Source organism: Dermacentor silvarum, chromosome 1 (assembly GCF_013339745.2).
Source record: "Dermacentor silvarum isolate Dsil-2018 chromosome 1, BIME_Dsil_1.4, whole genome shotgun sequence".
Lineage (NCBI taxonomy): Eukaryota > Metazoa > Arthropoda > Arachnida > Ixodida > Ixodidae > Dermacentor > Dermacentor silvarum.
In genome coordinates this window covers 172,097,714-172,118,680 of record NC_051154.1, presented here as the reverse complement: position 1 = coordinate 172,118,680, position 20,967 = coordinate 172,097,714, and the positions used below count along the sequence as shown (strand labels likewise).

General features: G+C 44.4%; 1 protein-coding gene across 3 annotated transcripts in view; it reads left to right on the top strand.

Annotated features, from left to right (window-relative positions):
- The window catches only part of LOC119436394 (wings apart-like protein homolog), a 134,048-nt gene that overhangs the window by 50,060 nt on the left and 63,021 nt on the right, over positions 1-20,967 (top strand). For all 3 annotated transcript variants that reach the window (XR_007464048.1, XM_037703233.2, XM_049657467.1), the window contains exon 11: positions 15,794-15,870. Coding sequence is in view for 2 of the 3 variants with exons in the window: in XM_037703233.2 (XP_037559161.1) it covers positions 15,794-15,870 (77 nt within the window). In the remaining variant the exon portion in view is untranslated. The remainder of the gene's footprint in view (positions 1-15,793; positions 15,871-20,967) is intronic.

Genomic DNA, 20,967 nt, shown 5'->3' with positions numbered 1-20,967 from the left:
GGTCCCATGACAGAGTTCAAGCAATGCTTGATCACATAGATGCTAGCTGCTTCACTGTACTCAGATCTAGAGTGCCCCTTGCTTGTACACACAGACACCATCGTTCTCTTGTTCACTTTGAGGTTACAGGTTGTGCCCCGTGGTGCTTGGTTATTGTGCGTGAAATGACTAGGAACTTAATGTTGCGGTGAGGGCACACAATTACAGCAAGAACAGCAAAATCAAATCAGTAGCCGTGCCACGCCATACACCAGTGATGCTACTGCTATGCCAATTGCGCCGAACTGTACCAAGAGCCGAACTCTGCTATATCCTGCTACATTTCAGCAAAATGTGAGAAATCTGAGCCCACTCTGCGCTGAAAGATTTGCTTGGGCTTTCAAAAATAAAACTAAGTCCTCAAGCACCGTTTCTCTCCACCTTCAAAAGCGGCATGGCATGGACCAGCAGCTGCAGTTACCTCCGCAGTTAACCAAGCGAGACCTCTCTAATTGAGCCTGGATCATACTGATGTGTCTTTCGTGGACTGTTGTCTATTTTCAATACGTTCCACAGCGCCGTGTGCGAGTTGCTTAGGCAACGGAATGGCGTATGCTTTTCTGGCGGCAGCAAGCAATTGCGCTGGCACCAAGCGCTGCCCTCCTGTATGACTAATGTAAAATGGTAAATGAAGTTTAGGACCCTGTATGGTGTCTCACTAGATTTTTCGAACATAACGCACATGATGTGGTCGTTGACATGGCGGCCGTGACAATTTCATGGCATTAAAGGGCAGCTGAAGCATTTTTGAAAAAAAAGTGAGCTTTCAACGAAGTATTATAGTTTTTAACCTCCTGAATACGAAAATCATATTTTAACGGGCCAGAAGTCATTGCTAGTTGCTTTAATTTAGCAAAAACAAGCCGCAGTGTCTGCGGGAGACGCCGCGGGTTGTTTAACAGGCTCTGATGGCGAAGCTGATTGTGATGTCATCATAGGTATCGGCGAGGAGCGTGATTCAAATAGAGTGCTCAAGTGACCCCTGCATTGACTTCAACCTCGCGCCCGGTCTTTCGCCGGCCGCTACGCTCGGCGCGCGAAGAGGGCGGAGCTTCAATGAAAATTTAAACCCCCATTGCAGCGCTGCTACCCGCATAATCGAGAAAGTAATTGCAGGATTTGAATTATACTGTGTCAGCCTTCCAAACCCCCATAAATATTCCAATTCTAAAACCTCTTCAGCTTCCCTTTAACCCTTTGTAGGACGCAACGAGGAAACAATTGTTATCTTGTGTAAGAGATTTTTAGCAAGCTATTGATCACTTCTTGATTCCATAAAAAGCAATCCAAATGCCGAGAAGTGTTTTATTCCGAAAAAAAAAGTGGGACATATATGTCCCACTGTCCAGTTAGGTCACTTTGATCAAGTGGGATCCCACTCATATGTCCCGCTGTCCACTTGAGGCAGTTTAAATTTTTTTGTGAAATGGTGCGAAGCAAGTTGCACACATTGCACATGTACTTCGTGCAGACATTTTTTGCCGGTAAAGCACCAGCAGCACCACCTGTCAAGTTTAGGTGGTGAGTGTTTCCGGAGAATCGATGTTTCCGGAGAACGATGCGGAAGGTTCTCCAAACGATGCTCATCATCACTGTTGTTAGAGTTCTCTGGCAAGCTCTAGAATAATTAAAGTGCTCCTTGAGCAGTGAGACCCTTCTTCTTATCTTTAACAAAAGAAGCAATCAGTACGGACTGAACAGCCCGCAAGCTATACGCTAAGCCTAACCTGGAACAGGTGAATCACTGGTTTTCGTAAAAAACGTTCCGTTTATCTATGCATGCTAAACATCACAAATTACAGCTGATAGTTTGTTTGTAAGTAGTTACTGTAGTGCAATGAACGAGAAGAAAGGGAACCGAGGGGCCCGATTTTTATTAATCATATCATAGGAAGCCAACAAACAATGACCAATGTCCTTGTCCTTGGTGTCATTGTTTGTTGTCCTTGGCATCATTGTTTGTTGGCTTCTTATGACTGTACTGCAAGAAACACAAGGTTTACTCACCAGACATTTTTTTCTTGCTTGAAAGTAGCTCACAAAAACTGCTACTTGTGTTGTTGCATGCTTAGCGGAAACGCTATGAAAGTGCATACAGAATGTTGTGGTATACTCAATAGATAGAGTTAGTGGCTTGTATGTGGTAGAGCGAGCTCTCTTAAGGAGCGACAGCACCAAGAACGTGGAATGAAACGTGGGATGTATATATAACAAAGGGTTAAGAGTGCCGTTAGGGTGGCTAGAAGGGGAGGTGTGAATACCGGCGGCGCAAGCGTGACCCCTCAGCACACCGATGCCGCAGGGCGACGCTGTTGACTGAGGCGCGGGAAGGCACGCAGCCGAAATGAGCGCATGGCCAGCCTCGCGTTAGTTGCATCTCTACCACCGAAGTGAAAGTGAGCCCGTTTCGGATATTGCGCGCTTTCTGCGAGCGTCAAAGAATAAATCTTTATCATGAAAACAATGTTATGTCAGCCCATATGCTTACTCCTGTGAAATTTTACGGGCCCAGTTCGCATCGTATCGAGATTCAAATGCCTTTTGTCTGTGCACATTTCGTGAAGCGGCTCGGGGTGTTAGGGGCTAGTGGGGGGCGTAGAAATAATTTTGACCACTTCGGGTTCTTTAACGCGCACTGACATCATACGGCACACGGGCGCCTTGCATTACGCCTCCCTGAAAATGCGATCGTCGTCCTCGAGATCAGCAATCACCCTATGTGTGCTGTAGGACCTGTAAACTGCAGACATTACCTGATAACGTTTCGACGTATTTACAATTTACAAACCACATTTTTTTTTTTCTGTGCTTGCAGCAGTAGCGCACCCAGGATCTCTGCCGGGGGGGGGGGGGGGGGGGGGGGTTGACAGTTTGCCTAGTTTGCCAATACCAACTAAACAGCACTAATTTCAATGTTTTCACGATAAATTGTCAAAAAATGCGCTTTTTGCGCAAGTTTGCGAGTGTGCAGACGATTGCGCGTCTTACATCTTAGTTGCAGTACTCAAAGGCGCAAGGAAAGAAAAGGGGTTAAACAAAAATGGGGGGGGGGGTTAACTCCCCCCCCCCTGTCCTTGCGTAACTGGCTTGCAGACATGTAGCATGCCATTTTGACGCTCATATAATGATTGCAGAGAGTGAAGCAATAGATCTGGTCATGACATCATTTATTTACAAGTGAGGAAAACAAAATGGGAAACATTACAACACACAATTAAGGTTTCAGTGTTTTCTGTTTCTTCTCACTTGGATCCCTGCTGATTCGCACCTTTAAGCAAAAATTTAATCCTTGTGAGGCAATAAAAACGTATAACTAATGCTGTCAGGGCCGCAGAATGGTCTCGGCAACCAATTTTTGGCATATCACCAATTGACTGCAAAATCTCGGCCACAGCTTTGGCATGCAAGCGTGTTACAATGAATGCACGAGTGAGTTTGTTTTCAAGGGCATTGACCAGCTTACAGAACGATTCCGAGGGATATAAAAGCCCCCAAGGTCCCACTCTTTGGATGCCTCTGATGGAAGTTCTCTGGGGATATTGCCTTTATCGCTAATACATTCTGCTTTGCAGTTATCTGAACATGATACTTAGTAGTGCAAAACTCGAAATAAAAGACAACAGTGAAAGACGAGAGGAAAGGAAAGACTCGTCTTTCACTGTTGTCTTTTATTTCGAGTTTTGCGCTACTAAGTATCATGTTCAGTAAACACCAACTCGCCCAAGAAGAAGTTATTCTGAAGTACTTTGCAGTCTTCACAATGTGTGGGCAAAACACGCCTTCTCGCCACATAACCTGCAATGTAATAGACTAGCCGTGCGCCGCTGCGGTGCTCAACATAACTTTGGTGCCAACATAACGAACTGCCGAGTTCTCCTGCAATGCTTTGTCGGCCCTTGGGATTGCTCGAGCCCATTTGGCAAACGCTTGTTTGCAGGCAGGGGTACGGAAGAGAGATACTTTTTCTGAGGTTTTCCTGTACCCAGTATCACATCCAGGCACGAAGCACCAATTTTTTGCTGACGACTGCATCTCGCCCTCGAATGATAAAATGTCGCGAGGAACACTCCAAAACAGGCGACGAGACCAAACTGACAGCGGAGGCACGGAGGCGCAGACCAGCGTGGCTTTACCGCGTCGCGAGCGGCAGCGCCACATTCCCCCTGGTGAAATCGGTGCGCACCGCAAGGGGGTCGTCACGCACGCCCGAAGGAAAGCGCCGCTGGTATTCACACCTCCCCTTCTAGCCACCCTAGTGCTGTGTATGGCTGCTACCATGGAGGTAAAAAATAGTATAGGAGGGAGCGTCACATGATTTCGCTAGCCTCGGCAAGCCAACCTCCTCTGAAGCCGCCCCTCCCTCTCTCAGGGGCCCCGTGCGCGGTGCCTTTTGGGTAGGAATAGGCCCACAAGGTTGCCTGAGCATTCGTGATTGTTTGGTACGTGGTAACTTTTAGTGGCGCCTGCCGTCACAGGCTTGGAGGCCCATATGCGGGTGGTGGTTGTCTCCTACTGCGCGCGTCGTTCTTCGCTTCAAATGCGATGCCTTGAAACGTGGAGCAAGACTGGGGCGCCTGACTCCTGAAGACGGAAAATTTTCAAGGCGTAACTTGTGCTTACCACCGCGGTTAGTGGAGTTACCAGCACTCGCGGCTCGAAACCCGTCCAGACACCCGAATGTGGTCTATTTTTCCCACGTACTCGTGTTTCGTCAAATCAGCCGTTGTGCACCTTAAGCTGTGGTGCGTATTATCTTGCTAATTTTCGTCCGGCTGTTTTGCACCTAGAAAGAAATGAGATGCTGTCAGGGATACTTTTTTTGTCACATTTTCGCTAAATAAAAGGCTGGTGTGCGTGTTTTGAGAGAAATAATTTTTGTCACGCTGTCTTGCACCTAGGAAGAAACAAGATGTTTTGAGGGACACTTTTCTTGTCGCATTTTCGCTTAATAAAAGGCTCTGGTGTGCGTGTTTTATTTTGAGAGGGATAAATAGCATTAGCCTGCATTCTAAACGCCGAAGTCGTCGCCGTTTATTCAGATTTACGTGCACTATTTTGCAAGATAGTGTGTTGCGACGACGCTGCTGAGACGCGCCTCGGGGATCCATTTTCGTTATAAAATAAAGCAAATGGACGGAATTTGTGCATTATCTAGAGTTTATTCAGCTGTTTTCGAATGCGAGTGTAGCTCCACAGCATAATTATGTCCTAGAGTCAAACACTGCCAGGGGGACCCTTCTTCCTCTGCTAGTGTGAAACTGCACGAAAACTGAATACATAGCGGCAAGGGAAAAATGGCAGCATTCATTTGCACTTGTGGATTCATTGTGTTGCTGGTGTACTTGTACTATGGAAAGCACATTTTTATGACAGCAGTAATTGTTTCATTCTTTATTCAATGTTTATTGCGCCTATAGAAGCCAGAAGATTTCACACGAATACAGAAGAAAGCCACATTTATAATTTAAATGAAGTACATTGCAAAGATAATACACAAAAGAAAATTATAAACAGTAAGTTGGAAAACTTATTGTGCCACTGCGCTTTAGTATCAGTATTAGCATACTCGTATGCCACAGGACATTTGCATAATAATGTTATACAAAGTAAACTATATCACATGTAGTATTGATACGTTTAATAAAACTGGTCATTGGGATCAGCTATCCTTGAATGTAGCTGCAGTTTTGCTTACAATGCCTTGTATGCAACGCCTTCAATACAGGGCTATAATTGTATAATTTTTATATCTGCGCTGTCCTCACAAATATTGAAAGGCTTCGGTGATTGTGCTTGTCGGAAAAGTAAGCAATACATATGCAGAAATCGAAAAAAAAAAAAAAGAGTGGTAGTTCACAAAGTCAAAGTTGAAAGAATTGATGTGAGGTCAGACCCACAAACTAAGTATGTCAACATTAAAATACAATGCATTTTGCTGCAAGTAAAATGTACAACAAAGCTTATGTTGTATCACATACCAACAAAGAGGTTAGCACCGTTGAAGCTGAGCCAACACACCGCAAAATTAAGAGGCGACGGCTCTATTACGTTGTGAACCTCGAATGAATATTTCACAGTATTTAAAACACTCATTGAGTGTATACACCAAATGTGCGTGGTTACAGTGAATCTGGCATCATAAAAGGCTATTGTAAAGCAAGTGGACAAAGTGAGCACATTAAATTATTTTGAAAATAGTAAAACCAAAGGTATTCCAGGTGACAGTGGCTAATTTCCGCAAAGGTCGGTAAAAGACACACAGGATAAACATTAAAAAAAACATTGTCATCCTCAAGAGTATACTTAGCTCACACATAATTCATTGAGAGCATTCACAGCATATCCATGTCATCACATAGTTTGCTCTAGTGAAAGGTAGGCCAGCAAACCTACCGTCATTGTCCACACTGTTTAGCTTGGGCTGAACAGAACAATTGTTTAAGCATAATGTGCATGCAGGTGATTCAAGCTACAGCATTCAGCAAGACAACAAACATGCACTTGCAGAATTTACAATTAGGCATCACATTTTCCCTCTATAAAAGTTTGACATCTGCGTACAACGCTCTTGAACAATATATGCACTTTACAAAGTCACTCAAAAGACAAATGCCTTACCATAAAACCTGGTGGGACAGCTGAAGTTGATGGATAAAGGAATTAATTGTGTGGGCCATCACGAACATAATCCACCCACGAGGCAACTTGTGTAGCAATTCTTCCTGTACTGCGAGCCGCAGGCACCCAAGCTCAAGACACCCTGCCTGGGTTAGCAGAGTAACCGTGATGCTGTAAAATTGCTTCTGTGAGTGGTTCACTGGCTGCAGGGCTTCTCTGAGGGGCAGTGAGGTTAATTACATCGATGGAGGATGGTTTTTCAGAGGAGCATGCAAAGAGAATTTCGATGTGTTCCAATAGAAAGCAATTTCCGCCATCAGTGTCCTTGACCTCATTGCGAATTATCAGACGCTTCAATGCTGCTGCAAACTGCTTTGCTGTTGGGTTGTCATTGCAGCCCCCAAATGATTTTATTGCAGCAAAAACTAACTCAAGGTGGTCCTGACTGAGCTTGGAAGTCGAAAGATATGCCAATAGGCCATTTTCTGTAACCAAATGGTTGTATAGACGGTTGTCTAAGCACACCACAAAGCGAATGAAGCCTGTCTTTTGGTTGATCCCTGTCATTAGTTTACCAGCTGCAGACTCCCTAAGCAAGCAAAAGTAGGCCATCAGTTCTTTGACATACGCAGTGACAGGAGCCACATTTTCAGGACACAGCGGTCTTCTCTATTCTTCTTGCCTTGGATGTCTTGCATTTAATATGTCAAATGCGTTGTTGACATGTCTGATAAGCTCTTCTGTCGGCAAGGAATTTGAAAATTTTGAAATTTTTTGAGCTCTGCAGTCACTAAGAGCATCTGCAACCGATTGACTAAACGTTTGAGCCAAGAATGAGACTTTCAATGGGCTGGTTTTTCCAGTTAATATGTGCTTGTCTAAGTTTGTTAGCCAAATGTAGGCCCTCTGTGTACTGGATTTCATGCAGCTCATCAATGTGTTTGAACAATATGAACTGTTTGTTTGTATCACAATAGCCTTTTTATCAAACAGGGTGTGCTGCAGTAGCTTCAATATGCGATAGGGATCCAACATGGCAAAGAGAAGCTTTTTTTGTCACTGGATGCGGAAAAGAAGCATCCAGCTCAGTCAGGTCCATCTTGCAGCCAAGGCTGTGCAGCAGTGACAAATTCGCTGCAGCACCATCGCATGTCAAACTCACAATGTGTGCACCTTTTTTGTGAGTGAAGCTAGCAGCATGCAGAACCAAATTGCCCCTTGGCTCACCACCAAGGCCATGCACTAGAAAGTAGCCAATCCTCAGCTTCCATCTGCCATTGATTGCAACAAGCATTAAAACAAATGCATCTTTGGCAACTGGAAAGCTGTCATCATTGACATCGATGCCCATGTCAACATATCCATGGAACCTTTTTCAATCCCACACCACTTCTCTGAATGGCCATCTCATCCAAAACCAGATTACTTAATGTGGAGAGCCGTGCTTTACCTTCCTAGCCAATGCAGTCATTGCCTCTTCTGAAAAGCCAGTAGCCCTATCAATGTCATATGTAAATATCATTTACACAGTGATTGATTTACACAATGATTTGCACAATATCATTTACACAGTGTCTTTGGATGCAGGAGGCAAGTGTTGAAAAGAGCTCGTACATATCTGTGTGCTCTAGGGGAATAAAAATGCAAAGTCAGTGCAAGTCTGCTTGTCACCTGTGTCAAAAAAGGGCTGTAATGTAGCCGATGATAGGTTGAACAGTTCTATCTTTCTCTTCATTCTGAGCATTACTAATAGATCTCTAAATCTGTCGAACACATCTTACGAAAAGCTGCATGACAGTCTCATATGCATTTTTGAAACTGCAATAATTACTTTAAAGGTGAAATACAAAATATATATTACAGGGAAACACCAGATTTTTGCAAAGCAGATCAGAACATGAATAAGCAGAGCACACATGTGAGAAAATGTCTTAAGCAAGCTCTGTGATCATTACGACAATCAAACATGCCAGGACATGTTGGATTTCGGAAGGCTCATCAGCGATGTCTGAATCAGTCATGGACGCGCTAGCAGATGTAGCAGTACCCTCTGCTAGCACATCAGACAAGCCCTCAGAGATGTCCATATCCATTGTCGCTTGAGAGAGACCTGCCTGAATATAAGAAAAACATATTTAACTTTAGGAATGGTGGGGGATATCTACCACAGTCATGAAAAAGGTATGATCAAACTGGAAACATGCATTATGGCTGCATACAGCTGTGCATCAACTTACTGGCTCAACTTGATGCTGTTATGTTCCCGTGGATGTAGCTGCTTCACTTTAAGGTTGATTCATTGCTGTGGCACTGTCCTTTGCAAGCGTCTGCAGTTAAAGAATACCCACCAGATATTTTTAAGGTCCAACAATAACATTTGCTGTAGAATGGATTTACACAACCGTTGCAGAGTCATGCAAAAGGCCTCGCATGATCTGTGCATGCTTTCCCTACACACCGCTTCCCCTTGTGTAGAAAACTGTTTGATCTAAGTGTGCTTGTAAAATGCACATACAACTAATTAAATCTCGGGGAAAATGGAGCTGTAGTAACTTCGCAGTGCATGTTTCACACAAAAATATCATAGATATAGCTGTAACACATACATAATGTAGTGTAATGCCCCCTCTGTAATGCCTCCAGGCCTTCAGGGTACTACTAATAAATGAATGAAAATGATGTTCACTCCTGTACTCTAAAGTAAAACTGCATTATTTCATCTCAACTGTCATTTACCTGTTGTTTAACATATGTCAACCAACATCATATCTTCTGAAAAAAAAAATGATATTTAGCCTCAACACGGGGAGTGATTGAACTTTGCAACATGATGTTTGAACTTTGCACTCACAAGCCGTGTTACTACGAGCAGAATATTCTGAACAAAATTATTGTTCGTGGCGGTTATTGCAAAACTTGGTATGTTATGTGAAGACTAATCTTTCATGGTTTCTTCAATTATTAGTTTTATTGCAATTTTGATTGTTTTCAGCCACAAGAAATACATACAAAATTCAGTCAATAATAATTTTTATAGAAGGAAATGTAATTCTTCGACAATAAATAGCTTCACATCGTGGGCTTTTTAGGAGTGTACGCTAGCTGATAAAAGTACTTTAAGGAGAAATAAATGCTTAACACTTAGTGGGAATAATGACAAAGTTGGAAAAAAATGACATGAATAGTATTGCACCACTATTTCGTCAGTTATAATTCACACGAGCACGTACCTAGTCACTAGCGATCGTGAATATTGCAGTTCCATTTTCATAAATAAAAGAAAAGTTCATTGTGCTTACCTATGGAAGGACAGACCTTCGCGCCAATTTTCTGTTCGATTAGGGCATCCTGGCACACAGCACTTCATCACGCAGGTGCGCCAACTGCTGACGGGAGTTCTCGCCGGTCTGATAAGAGGCCGAAGACTTTGAGCAGAGCAACAGTGTCGACGGCGCTACCTTACCTACGGGCCGGCACGGCTCTAAATATGTTCGGAGTCTCCGGCTCGCCAGTCCATCCTTGGGCACAAGACGGAACGAATTTTTTTCCTGTAGGGAAAAAAAATACAGTTGATTACAGCTCAGTTCTAGTATAGGAAGTACTGGAAGATACCGTATTTACTCGCATAATGAATGCACTTTTTTTCCAGAGAAATACATGTGCAAAGTTGGGGGTTGCGTTTATTATACGGGGTAAAATTTTAAGCGACCTTTTTTCCGCGGGCACCTCTAAAAAAAGTTGCAGTTCCACCTGAAAGGCGAACCATCGATTGCGATGCCAAATGTGTAGACATACGCAAAGTAAGGATAATAGTTTTATCGGCCGGATGAACTTGCAAACATTTGCTAACTATGTAAATTAACAAGCATGGTGTCAGCATGCACAGGCAAACATGAACATATCACACTCGATGACCACGGACACTCGCTGTCAAACGTTGGTGTGAAGAAGTGCGGCAGCAAAAGTGAGCGAAGTGACCTTTGTACTGTGTATCGCTTAACCCTTTAAGGACGAGACATATAAATAGCCAGAAAAAATAATAATTTTCTATCTAAATGTACTAAACACATCAAGAATAGGCATAATTCACAAAAAGAAAAAATATTTTGTACAAGTTTTTTCAGCAATCGGGGGAAAACCCCAGGCGGGAAATTGGAAGTGGGCTTCACCCCAAGGCACCCAAGGCTTCGTTTTCAATTTTTACAGACAGCTCTCATCATATGTGAACCATAGGTGTACATTTCATTTGCTTTACATCACATGTGTGACACCACTGCAGCTAGATACCTTGCATTGGCGTTGCTCCTCTGACCTCGTTTTCAAAAGACAGTGAGTCGCGTGCCAAACTTCTTCCTCATCCAGTTTTCCTGCACTAAACCAATATATGATGCTTGCTGCCTGTCATTCAGTGTTGGCCAAAGATATTTAGCCAAGAACTTCGTACTTAATGCTGAAACTGGGTGAGAAGATTTTTTTTTTTTCTGATATGTTGCCTGTAGGCAACACTCGTCAATAAAGGGTTAACCGTAAACTGAGCGGTGAGAACGGAGCTCGCACAAAGGTATAAGCCTCTCACCTAGACTCAGCCCCCCCGATGTAGATCGGTTTTGCGATAGGGTGCGTGCAGCCGCCCTCTTCCCTACCCTCTCTCCGGTGCTGTGCGCGTGACGGAATACGGCGGGTTTCCTCCCCGCTTTCCTCTCAAACGTGGGAGATTCAGACGCGATTGTTGGCGCCGATGGCAAAAGGGCAAAAATGCGCCAGAAGTGTCTATATAATTGCTATCGCAATAAAAGTAGGAGACACATGGTACGATACGGCGTCCGATACAGTCGTACCCGCCGGACAGCATATTAGACGCCGAATCGTACAGTGTGTCTCTTGCTTCACATGAAGGCAGCAAGTTCAGGGTGCGTTCATTATGCGAGGAAAAGAAAAAACACACTTGTTGATTGGAAAAGTGAGGGGTGCGCTCATTACGCGAGTGCATTCATTAAGCGAGTAAATACGGAATGTTTTTTTGTCAATAGAATTTCTGTTGAATAGAATTAAGTGCTTTTTCCCCTCAAACTATTGAATTAGTGACGTTCTGTTGTACTAAATATCAATGAGGTTCTTGGTTCTCAACAGAGATCCACTATTCTCAATAGTGGACCTGTTTTTTGCGGTAACCTTTTATTTATTCCATAGAAAGCTTTTCGGTCTGGTTTTTCTCCAAAATACAGAAGGGCTATGCCAACTTTACGGCGGGTGGGTTAACGTAAGACCAATCTGCGCGACAGACGAAAGGAACGCGCATCACGTGACTCGATCACCGCTCTGCGCGTAGCCGTTTCATTGTCAGGTTCAGCACAATTTGCCACTGGTCAAAGATTCTGAAGTCTGGAGAATCTCGGCCAATTCGCACAAGGCACCACCCCCTCCTCGCCTCCATCCAATCCAGGAAAGGGCACATAAGAACATATTCTTGGTATAAGCGCGAAGAAGACGGGACGAGCGCTAACTCACAACTAAATCTTTATTGCAAATAACAAACATATATAAGTGATTGCAAAAACCGTAGCAAAGAAAACATCACATGGTCGAACGTATAACAGTTGCCAGAAAAAACTAATCCGAAAGTGGTGAAGCCGTTAAAATTTAAACAAGAAAAAAAGCACACTACTTCGCACTGACGCTCGTGCTGAGCAAATATTGAAATTCACCTTCTGACAATGATAAATGGCTAACACAAGTTTCTCCTAGTCTTTTTATGTGAAATGCCTCAATTATTTGCCATGTAGTTTGGCATTTGTGTTTAGAAAGGACTTTTGTGTCCTCAAACAATGGCCTACAACCGCACGTAAAACAATGCGAGGCTAGATGAGAAGCATTGGGATTGTTAAGAGAATGCTGATGTTCATTTAGTCTAATATTGAGGCATCTGCCGCTCTGTCCAATATACATATTCGCGCTTATACCAAGAATATGTTACCGTACCAACTCGCCCAACTATCCATCCTTGGGCACATAAGAGCTGCGCTCTAATACTATGGCACAGTCTCGTAGTCTCGTGCGGCACTCTGCTTTCCTCCTCACCCTTTCGCCATACTCTCCTCTGCTTTTCACCTCATGCTTTTACTGTAGCTTCCTCCTCTCACTCTCTTCGCTATCGTCGTCTTTCATCTCCGCGTTCGCTCTTTCATCCTTCGTCCGCTCGGTTACGAGGGATGCCGAGGCATGCCGACGCTCAACGCAGCAATGGATGCTTAAGAGTTGCACTCTAAAATGTTCTTTATTTTAAAATTCATCCTATATATTGCCGCGTGCACTCATTTATCTTTCCTGATGACTGTCTTTCACCGGCTAAATCACGCTGAAGGTTCTCAAAATGTCTCCAAAGTCTGCACGTAGCCCATCCAAGTGCTATTGTGCTTTTCTAAACCAATGAAGTGCTTTTCTAAACCAATGAAGTGCTTTTTAAGCACATCATGGGACACTAGCACTTTGTTGCAGTCCATTGTGAGGACTGTGATGAAGGGGGTGTTCATTTTGAAGTGAGGCTTTCTTTGCCTCTTCCTATGACTTTAGCGCTGCTGCTGCTATTTCCTTATGTCGGGGGGTGGTTCAGAGCATGAACATACATGGCAGGAGCATGGCAGAGAGGAAAGTCAACCCCCTTTTTTCCATCGCGCGAAATGAGTGCCTTGCCACTCTCACAGTTCCCATACAGAGGGTGGGAGAGGGAAAAGGTTACGTGAGAAAGAAAGGAAGCAGTGGTTGCGGGCAAACTGCTATTTCTGAAAAAATAAACGCCATGCATATTTGTCAAGTGGACAAATGAGGCAGGGCATGCAGACGCAAAGCCACATTAAAACACTGTAGGGTCTAGGCGACACTACAGAAGCGGTCGCGCGTCAAATCAACACTACGGTGCCCGCTGCGGTAGCTTGATGGCTATGACATGGCTTGAGGTCGCGGGTTCAATCCAGACTGTGGCAGCCGCATTTCGATGGGAATGAAATACAAAAATGTTAGTGCGCTTAGATTTAGGTACACGTTAAAGAACACCTTGATGTCAAAATTAATCCGGAGTCTGCTACTATAGCGTGCTTCATAATCCGTCGTGGTAAAATTTAACATTTCTGCCACGATGTGATGTGCCATTTGAGGCAATGATAATGCTCAACCCTTTCAGAGATTATGAACAATGGCGCACAAGAATGCCTTTAGCAAACACGTCTCCCTGTGTGTCCTGTGTGTTCTCGTATTTGACTAAACGCTGAAGAAATTGCACATTCGCCGTCAACATCACTGCTAAATATTGTAAATCAAAGCAAACAGCATAGAAAGCTTTGCTTAAATAGACTCCCACAGTGCGTGGGATCCGCATATTTTTAGTGTTTAGATTGAGGTTATGAACCAGCAACCACTTAGTGTAATTCAAATGGCTTGCCTAGTAGCTCCATATAATATAGTTTTCAATTGCTTTCATAAACCTGCTCCGAAATGGCATAAACCATTCGTATCACTGTTTACACAAAAACACGGGTAAACCCCCGGTTTCCAGCATCACTCTAGGTGTCCCTTTTTGAGTATATTTTACTTTTTAGAGAAGCAGTTTCTTGCATAAAATTTTAATAATTTTTAATTTAAACACCTTTAGGTAAAGTAGTTTTAGGAGCAATTTAAACTGAAAATTTGGTGCACATACGAACCGAACAGCACCTGATGTGCCTCTGGTGGCTATTGCTGAAAATTCGCTATGGCAGTGTAACACGACCACAATTCCCTTTAGGTTGAGCTCCTTTAGGAAGCCTCATGCTTTACTAGTTGCAGGGAGTTCACGAGCGCCCGTGTGACATGGGTGTAAGGAAGACTCTTGAGAATTTTAGCACTCTGCGGTCATTCCACAGTGCAGGTGGCCATTGACCTCGTGAGCATTCTGCATTCATTTTTGTCAACATTTAGATGATGGGAGGTGTTGCATTCAACACCTGCCAGAGATTGGTGCAAGAGTACAAGTTCTTCATGAGAGAGAGTTGGCCTGAGAATGCCTTTTTTATGTGCATTGTGGTAGTTATACGTCTCAATTTGCTTTCTCATGCTGGCTTTTTCTCTTGACACCTTGGCAGTGCAAAATTTTTTTGGCAGGCTGCTGTAAGTGCAACCATTAAAAACTGGCATTTGCTGAAGTTGTTGCAATTTAGATTGATTTGTTGTAGTGTCAGCTGGCCTTTTTCTTACTGCTGCTTTCTCTTTGATTGATAGCTACTGTTGCAACCAAATTAATAAAGCAGCTCGCACGACATGCAGCAGCTGCGTGTTTGTTTGGTGTAAGTGCAACCATTAAAAACTGGCATTTGCTGAAGTTGTTGCAATTTAGATTAATTTGTTGTAGTGTCAGCTGGCCTTTTTCTTACTGCTGCTTTCTCTTTGATTGATAGCTACTGTTGCAACCAAATTAATAAAGCAGCTCGCACGACATGCAGCAGCTGCGTGTTTGTTTGGAACTGGTGGCTTGTATATTTTCTTTTGCTTTCTTTCACTTGATGCTAATCAAATAGGAAACATGATTGATGTTCTTGTATCATTCAAAACAATTAATTTCCTCTGTGCTTTCAGTTTTTTTGCTTCTTCCATATTGTCTTTACTTTTCTCCATCTTGATTGACATCATATGAGAGTTCAGACAACACTCAACCAGCAATGCTCCACGGTTACAGTATTGCAGACATGGGCTACAACGCAGCAATATATTTTGCTTGCTGCTTCCACCTGAGTGGAGGCCACCAGTGCATGTATGTGGCGTGTGATAACTTTGTTAGATAGAAATGGCAGTGGGAAATTTATTTCTTAAATTATGAAAGTAACCTATGGTCTTCAAAAAAGCATCCCAAAGTAGTGAAAAAAAAAAATTGAATTGTGAATTTTGTCTAATTGACATTGAGCTTGTACATTTATTCAGCCCTTCAGCTGACTTTCTGTATCTGCCTAAAGTAAATTGAGATTAACAGACCACTAGAAAAAATGTGTGAGAAAGTGTTCAAGGATGTGAATGGTCAGGAGGTTCTGGTCAATGCAGGTTAGTGCATGTTCAGAAAGCCTAACCAAGAGTAATATCTGTTCTGATCATCTGTCATCTGTGTTTGGCCTAGGTTACATATATGAACCCTGACAACCAGAGGTACCTGCTGGATTTCAAGGGCTCCCTCATGGTGGCATCATACGTCAGGCAAGTTTATAGCACCGTTATACCCACTTGTAACAATGCTGCATATAGGAATTCATAACTGCAATTTTTCAGTGTTGTACTTTTACATAATACATAAGCTGTACTGCTGTATAAACGGTTCTGCTGCACTTTTTGTTGTACAGTAAAAGCTCGTTAATTCGGATCGCACAGGACTGGGAAAAATGTCCGAATTATCCGAATGCCGAATTAAAGAATGAACAAGAAAAACAACATTAAAATCACGTTGGAGAAGCATACCTTTATTTGCTGAAGTATTTTGTAATAGTCGTTGTAAGAAAGAAGACACTGACGTTCGGTGACGCTGCGATCGCCCCCACTAGTTGATGGCGATGCCTCTCAGGTTTTGGTTTCACTCCAGTGGTGCCAGCGCTGCTTTATCACACTTTCGTGTAGCGGCAGCCGTCAGCATTTGTCCGAATTAAGTGGTGCGGGGCCAAATTCTGACGAATCAACGAAGGTTTGGTCCCATATACTAGCATGCACTTTGGCCGGGGCCAATAGAGCCGTCCAAATTATCCGAATTTCCGAATTAATGGGTGTCAAATTAACGAGCTTTTACTGTATTATGAAAGAAATGGGGGAGACAAAAGTACCAATGAGACTGTCTCAAAAACGCTTCCCAGTTTGTGTAGATTGTATCGTATCACTATCACGTGTTGTCATTCAAGTCATCATTGATTCAGTTACAGCAGATTCCCTTTGAGATGGGCACAAGTGTACGAACAAATTCGCACAAATTATGTGTGCCTTCTGCCACTCTAGGACACATCTTTGTTCATTCCCCATGTACTGCGTACAGGCTGGCTTGTTTACTGATTAAGAGCATAGTGTGTTTACAAAGAATTACTAAAGGGGAAACCTAGCGTGAGTGTCTGCGTGCGCCAGATGGCAGTTTCATCAATTTGGTAGTTGAACCATCATGAGAACAGTGGGCAATGCATTGATTTGTGTAACCTTTTATCTCTTATGTCTGACTTTTTGTATTAGCATTGAAGTTGATTTGTTATTACATGTTCATTATATGGAAATGATTGGCATTCCAAATTTATTATGATTATTATATACATAGTAAAAGATGTAAACAAGGCAGCAGGGTACCACTTAAATGAAAAAAGTTATTCACAATGCTGCCGCCTGAGGTTGTGAAAATTTTCAACAGTGCATCAGAGTACTAGAGCTTGAACACCTTTGACTAAGGAATAGGAAATATTTCTTTCCTACCATTCCTTAAGCAAAGTGCTGGTTGTGTTTTCTTACTGCTCCAATATTTGACATATAAAGCTCTCTTTAGAGAGAAATATAGTGCACTGTACTAGAAAAATTCTTCACCATAGCTGCACACACCATTCTCTGAGTGATGAAAAGTTCCATCTGCGCACAAAGAGGGCTATAGATGCCTTTCATTGCACTCTCATGGGCGCTGCCATGTTTGATCATGTGGTGATGCTTCCATTGCTTGCCACAGCCTGCCTCCACTGCCTCTCTTTGTGATGGCAGTGCATGACGCCGGTGCGGCACGTCAAGCTGTTGTTTCAATGGGTGTTGTCGACATTGAGGGTGCAAATGACATGAAGCTTTGGTCAAAGCTTCAGAGAACATGTAAATGTCACATGTCCATTCTTCCGAAATTATTACGCCTTGTCCAAATGGTGTGAGCACCGCTGTACAGTGCGCATATTAAAAGACAGGGCTAGAAACTACTCCAAGGCTGTGTACTTTCCACCCCAGAATTAAATCAGGATCACTGTAATTTACTTTTCTTGTTCTTTATCTGAAAACTTCTTTGAAGCCGTAACTTGTCATGTTTTTGGTTTAATGTTTTTCTGTGCAATCATTTTCTTATAATCACTCGTGATTGTGCCCAGTTGCAGTAGACTTGTTTTTGCCTTGTTCCTGACTTAGAACATAGATTTTTTGAAGTTTTGTTGTAGCTTGGAAAAAAGATGTAATACAGTTGAACCTTGTTATAACAAAGTTTCATCAGATACGAAAATACGTTCGTGATTTTCTATACAGTGGAATCTCGATGATACGAATCCCGCGGGGTCACGAAAAATATTCGTATTAGCCGAAATTCGTATCATCGAAACACAATTAAAACTAGCTAAATTAAAGAGTCAGAGGTGAACTTACTCAGGTACACGCACGTAAAAAGCATTTACAGTATAGATTACTTATAACGTAACTGTTTATAGTGCAGCACTGGCTACAACGTGGCCTTTTTCGACTCTCGTTTACCCTCCCATAGAACTCCATTTATACGCATACCGCTTACAGTGCAGCCGTGTGAGACGAAATACCGGCTATAATGCGGCTTCCGCTGGAAAATCTCGCCGACAAGGGCGGTAGCGAGCACGCTTCTCAACGAGGTGCGCCCACCGACGGGAAAGGAGATCAACGAGGACGATGCGGAGGAGGAGCATAAGACGTGGAGCATGAGTCCAAGGGCGATAAAATCGTCGCCGCGCGCCGTATGTGCGAGCGAAAGCGCACCTTTCCCGCGGGGCACGCGCACCTTCACGCACGCACGGAGATCGAACGCACAGCAGAGAGCAAACACGATTACTGTCACGGCCGGGCGCGCCAGTCGAGCCTGGCCCTGCTTCTGTCGCGCGAAAGGCCGGGGGGGGGGGTCGCTGTGCTGTGGGGCACCGAATGCGTATCTTGCAACCGGGTGCAAGGGTAACTGGCGACGCAATCTCCCACGCGAAAGGAGCAAAGCGGGAAGGCAGCGCAGGAGGGAGGGAAGGAGAGAGAGAGGGGGAGGGCTTCTACTCTGCCAACAAATGCATACTTGTACTTTGCGCCTGTGCCGGCTGTTGGGGTTGTCGCGCGTACCCTATCTTGAAAGCGATCTCCACACGGCTCTGCCGTTTGTATGCGCTGTGCTTACGCCGCTCAGTTTCCGTTGAAGCGATAGACCGCACTTCCCCACGCCTGCGTGGGGAAAAGCGCAAAAGCAAGAAAAGCGCCACCGCGTCAAACTCTTCGCGTCCAGTTGCGGCCTCCGCGCTGTCCGGTGCCGCGTCCGTGCCTCCGCACCAAAAGAGAAAAGGAGAAAGCGCGTGACTGCGCGCTGTTCTCTTTCGTGGCAGTCGGTGGGGCGGCGTTTATTCGTATCAACCGACGCGGGTCGAAAATCGATTCTTAACAACCGTTCTCTAGCACGTTGCAAAGTAATGGGGCTCGGCCGGGACCACAGAAAAATTCGTATCATCCGGAAATTCGTATTAGCCGTGATCGTATCATCGAGATTCCACTGAATTTATAATAGAGTGCGCACGCTGCCGACAGACTTTTTGTACACGGAAGGAGACTGTACGTGTCCGCAACTACGGCCGTCAGTCTAGCCTGTACGCCTGATCTCACGTTCGATTGTTGATAAGGTCTACGAGTGCGAACATACTGGCGGCGAGTTTACCGCGATGGCTTGCAACTGGCCACTCCACCCGCCACACTGCTTATGCTACTAGGCCTGACCCGCACTGCTTCGTTGGGGAGTCGGAAACCAAAGTTGTGGTTTCGTGCCTACACTCCGTTTCATACTTAGCGTGTAACACTGGGGAAAGTGCACAAGAAGTTTGGTCATCCTAACACAACACTTCACATGTTTCATAGTCAAGGGGTTTAGACGTGAAGCTATGAATAAAAAATGCATGCATTCAGCAGCTTGCCTGGACAATTTTTTTTTACTGGACACTTGAAAGTATGCTTCACATAAACTTTTTGTGGCGTTGTATGGGATATGCGAGATTTCACGCAATACTGCGGTGCATCTATCAGCCAGTCTACGCTTCGCTGCGCACCAACAGCGTATGCTTGCATTGTGCGAGTATGCACGTGAGGTTACTGTGACAAGCTGCAAATGAAAAACCTCAAAAGGAAAACAACAAACAGCAAAAGCAAAGTGATCTTAAACAACGTAGTATTAGCACTCGTAAACACTGTTTTGGTCCTCTATCGATTTTTATTACAGTATAGACCACTTATAACATAACCGCTTACAGTGCAGGACCGTATATACTGTGGTCTTTTCAGACTCCCTTTAATTTTCCCATAGCACTCCATGTATACACGTATCGCTTATAGTGCAGTTGCGGGGAACGAAATACCGGTTACAGTGCTGCTGCCTGGCAGTACGGAAGTCAGCGGAGACGACGAACGCTCCCCTCAAATGGGCGCCCCAAGGAGTGCTCGAGGAAGAAAGAGAGACGAAGTGGAGGAGAAGGGCACGTGGTGCGAACGAACAGCCAGTGAGGCTGAAACCAGTATCTTGAGTGCGAGTCGTGAAATATCATGGTGCGCATAGCGAGCGAGGGCCACGAAACTGCTAACGCCGGCCAACGAAACTTCAGGGAGCGGGCGGCGCCGGCACGGCACGGCGAAGGGCCCACGCGGAGACCGTGGAATGTGAGGGAGGACGGCGGCAGGGAAGTGGACTTCGCATCGGCAACTCCGCCGCTTCGGTGGCTCCCCTCATAGCTCCCTCACTTTCGACTGTCACCGTGCGCGCCCGGCGCCAGCTCCTCGAAGTTTCGTTTTCTGCCGTTATAGGGAAGCGGGCATTTGCCGGCGTGAGCAGCTTCGTTGGCTGGCCTGGGACAGCGCCGCTGCTTCCCTCTGCGCCATAGCCGCAGCGTGCAAGGTCAACAAGTGACTAGAAAGTAGAGGAAACATAAAGGAGAAAGGAGAGTTCACTGCCATTTTCTACGCGTGGCTACGCAGAATCGGCACCTTGCCATTTGAGAGAGGGTGAAATTTCCGCCGCTTTGTTTTTTTTTTTTTTCTTTTTTTTTTTGTTCGTGCGTGACATTCAGGGGTCTCCTAAACTTTTACAGTATAGACTACTTATAACGTAACCGCTTATAGTGCAGGACCGGATATAGTGCGGTCTTTTCAGATTCCCGTTAATTTTCCCATAGCACTCCATGTATACACATATCGCTTATAGTGCAGTTGCGGGAAACGAAATACCGGTTACAGTGCGGCTGCCTGGGAATACGGAAGTCAGCGGAAACGGCGAACGCTCCCCTCAAACGGGCGCCCCAAGGAGTGCTTGAGGAAGAGAGACAAAGT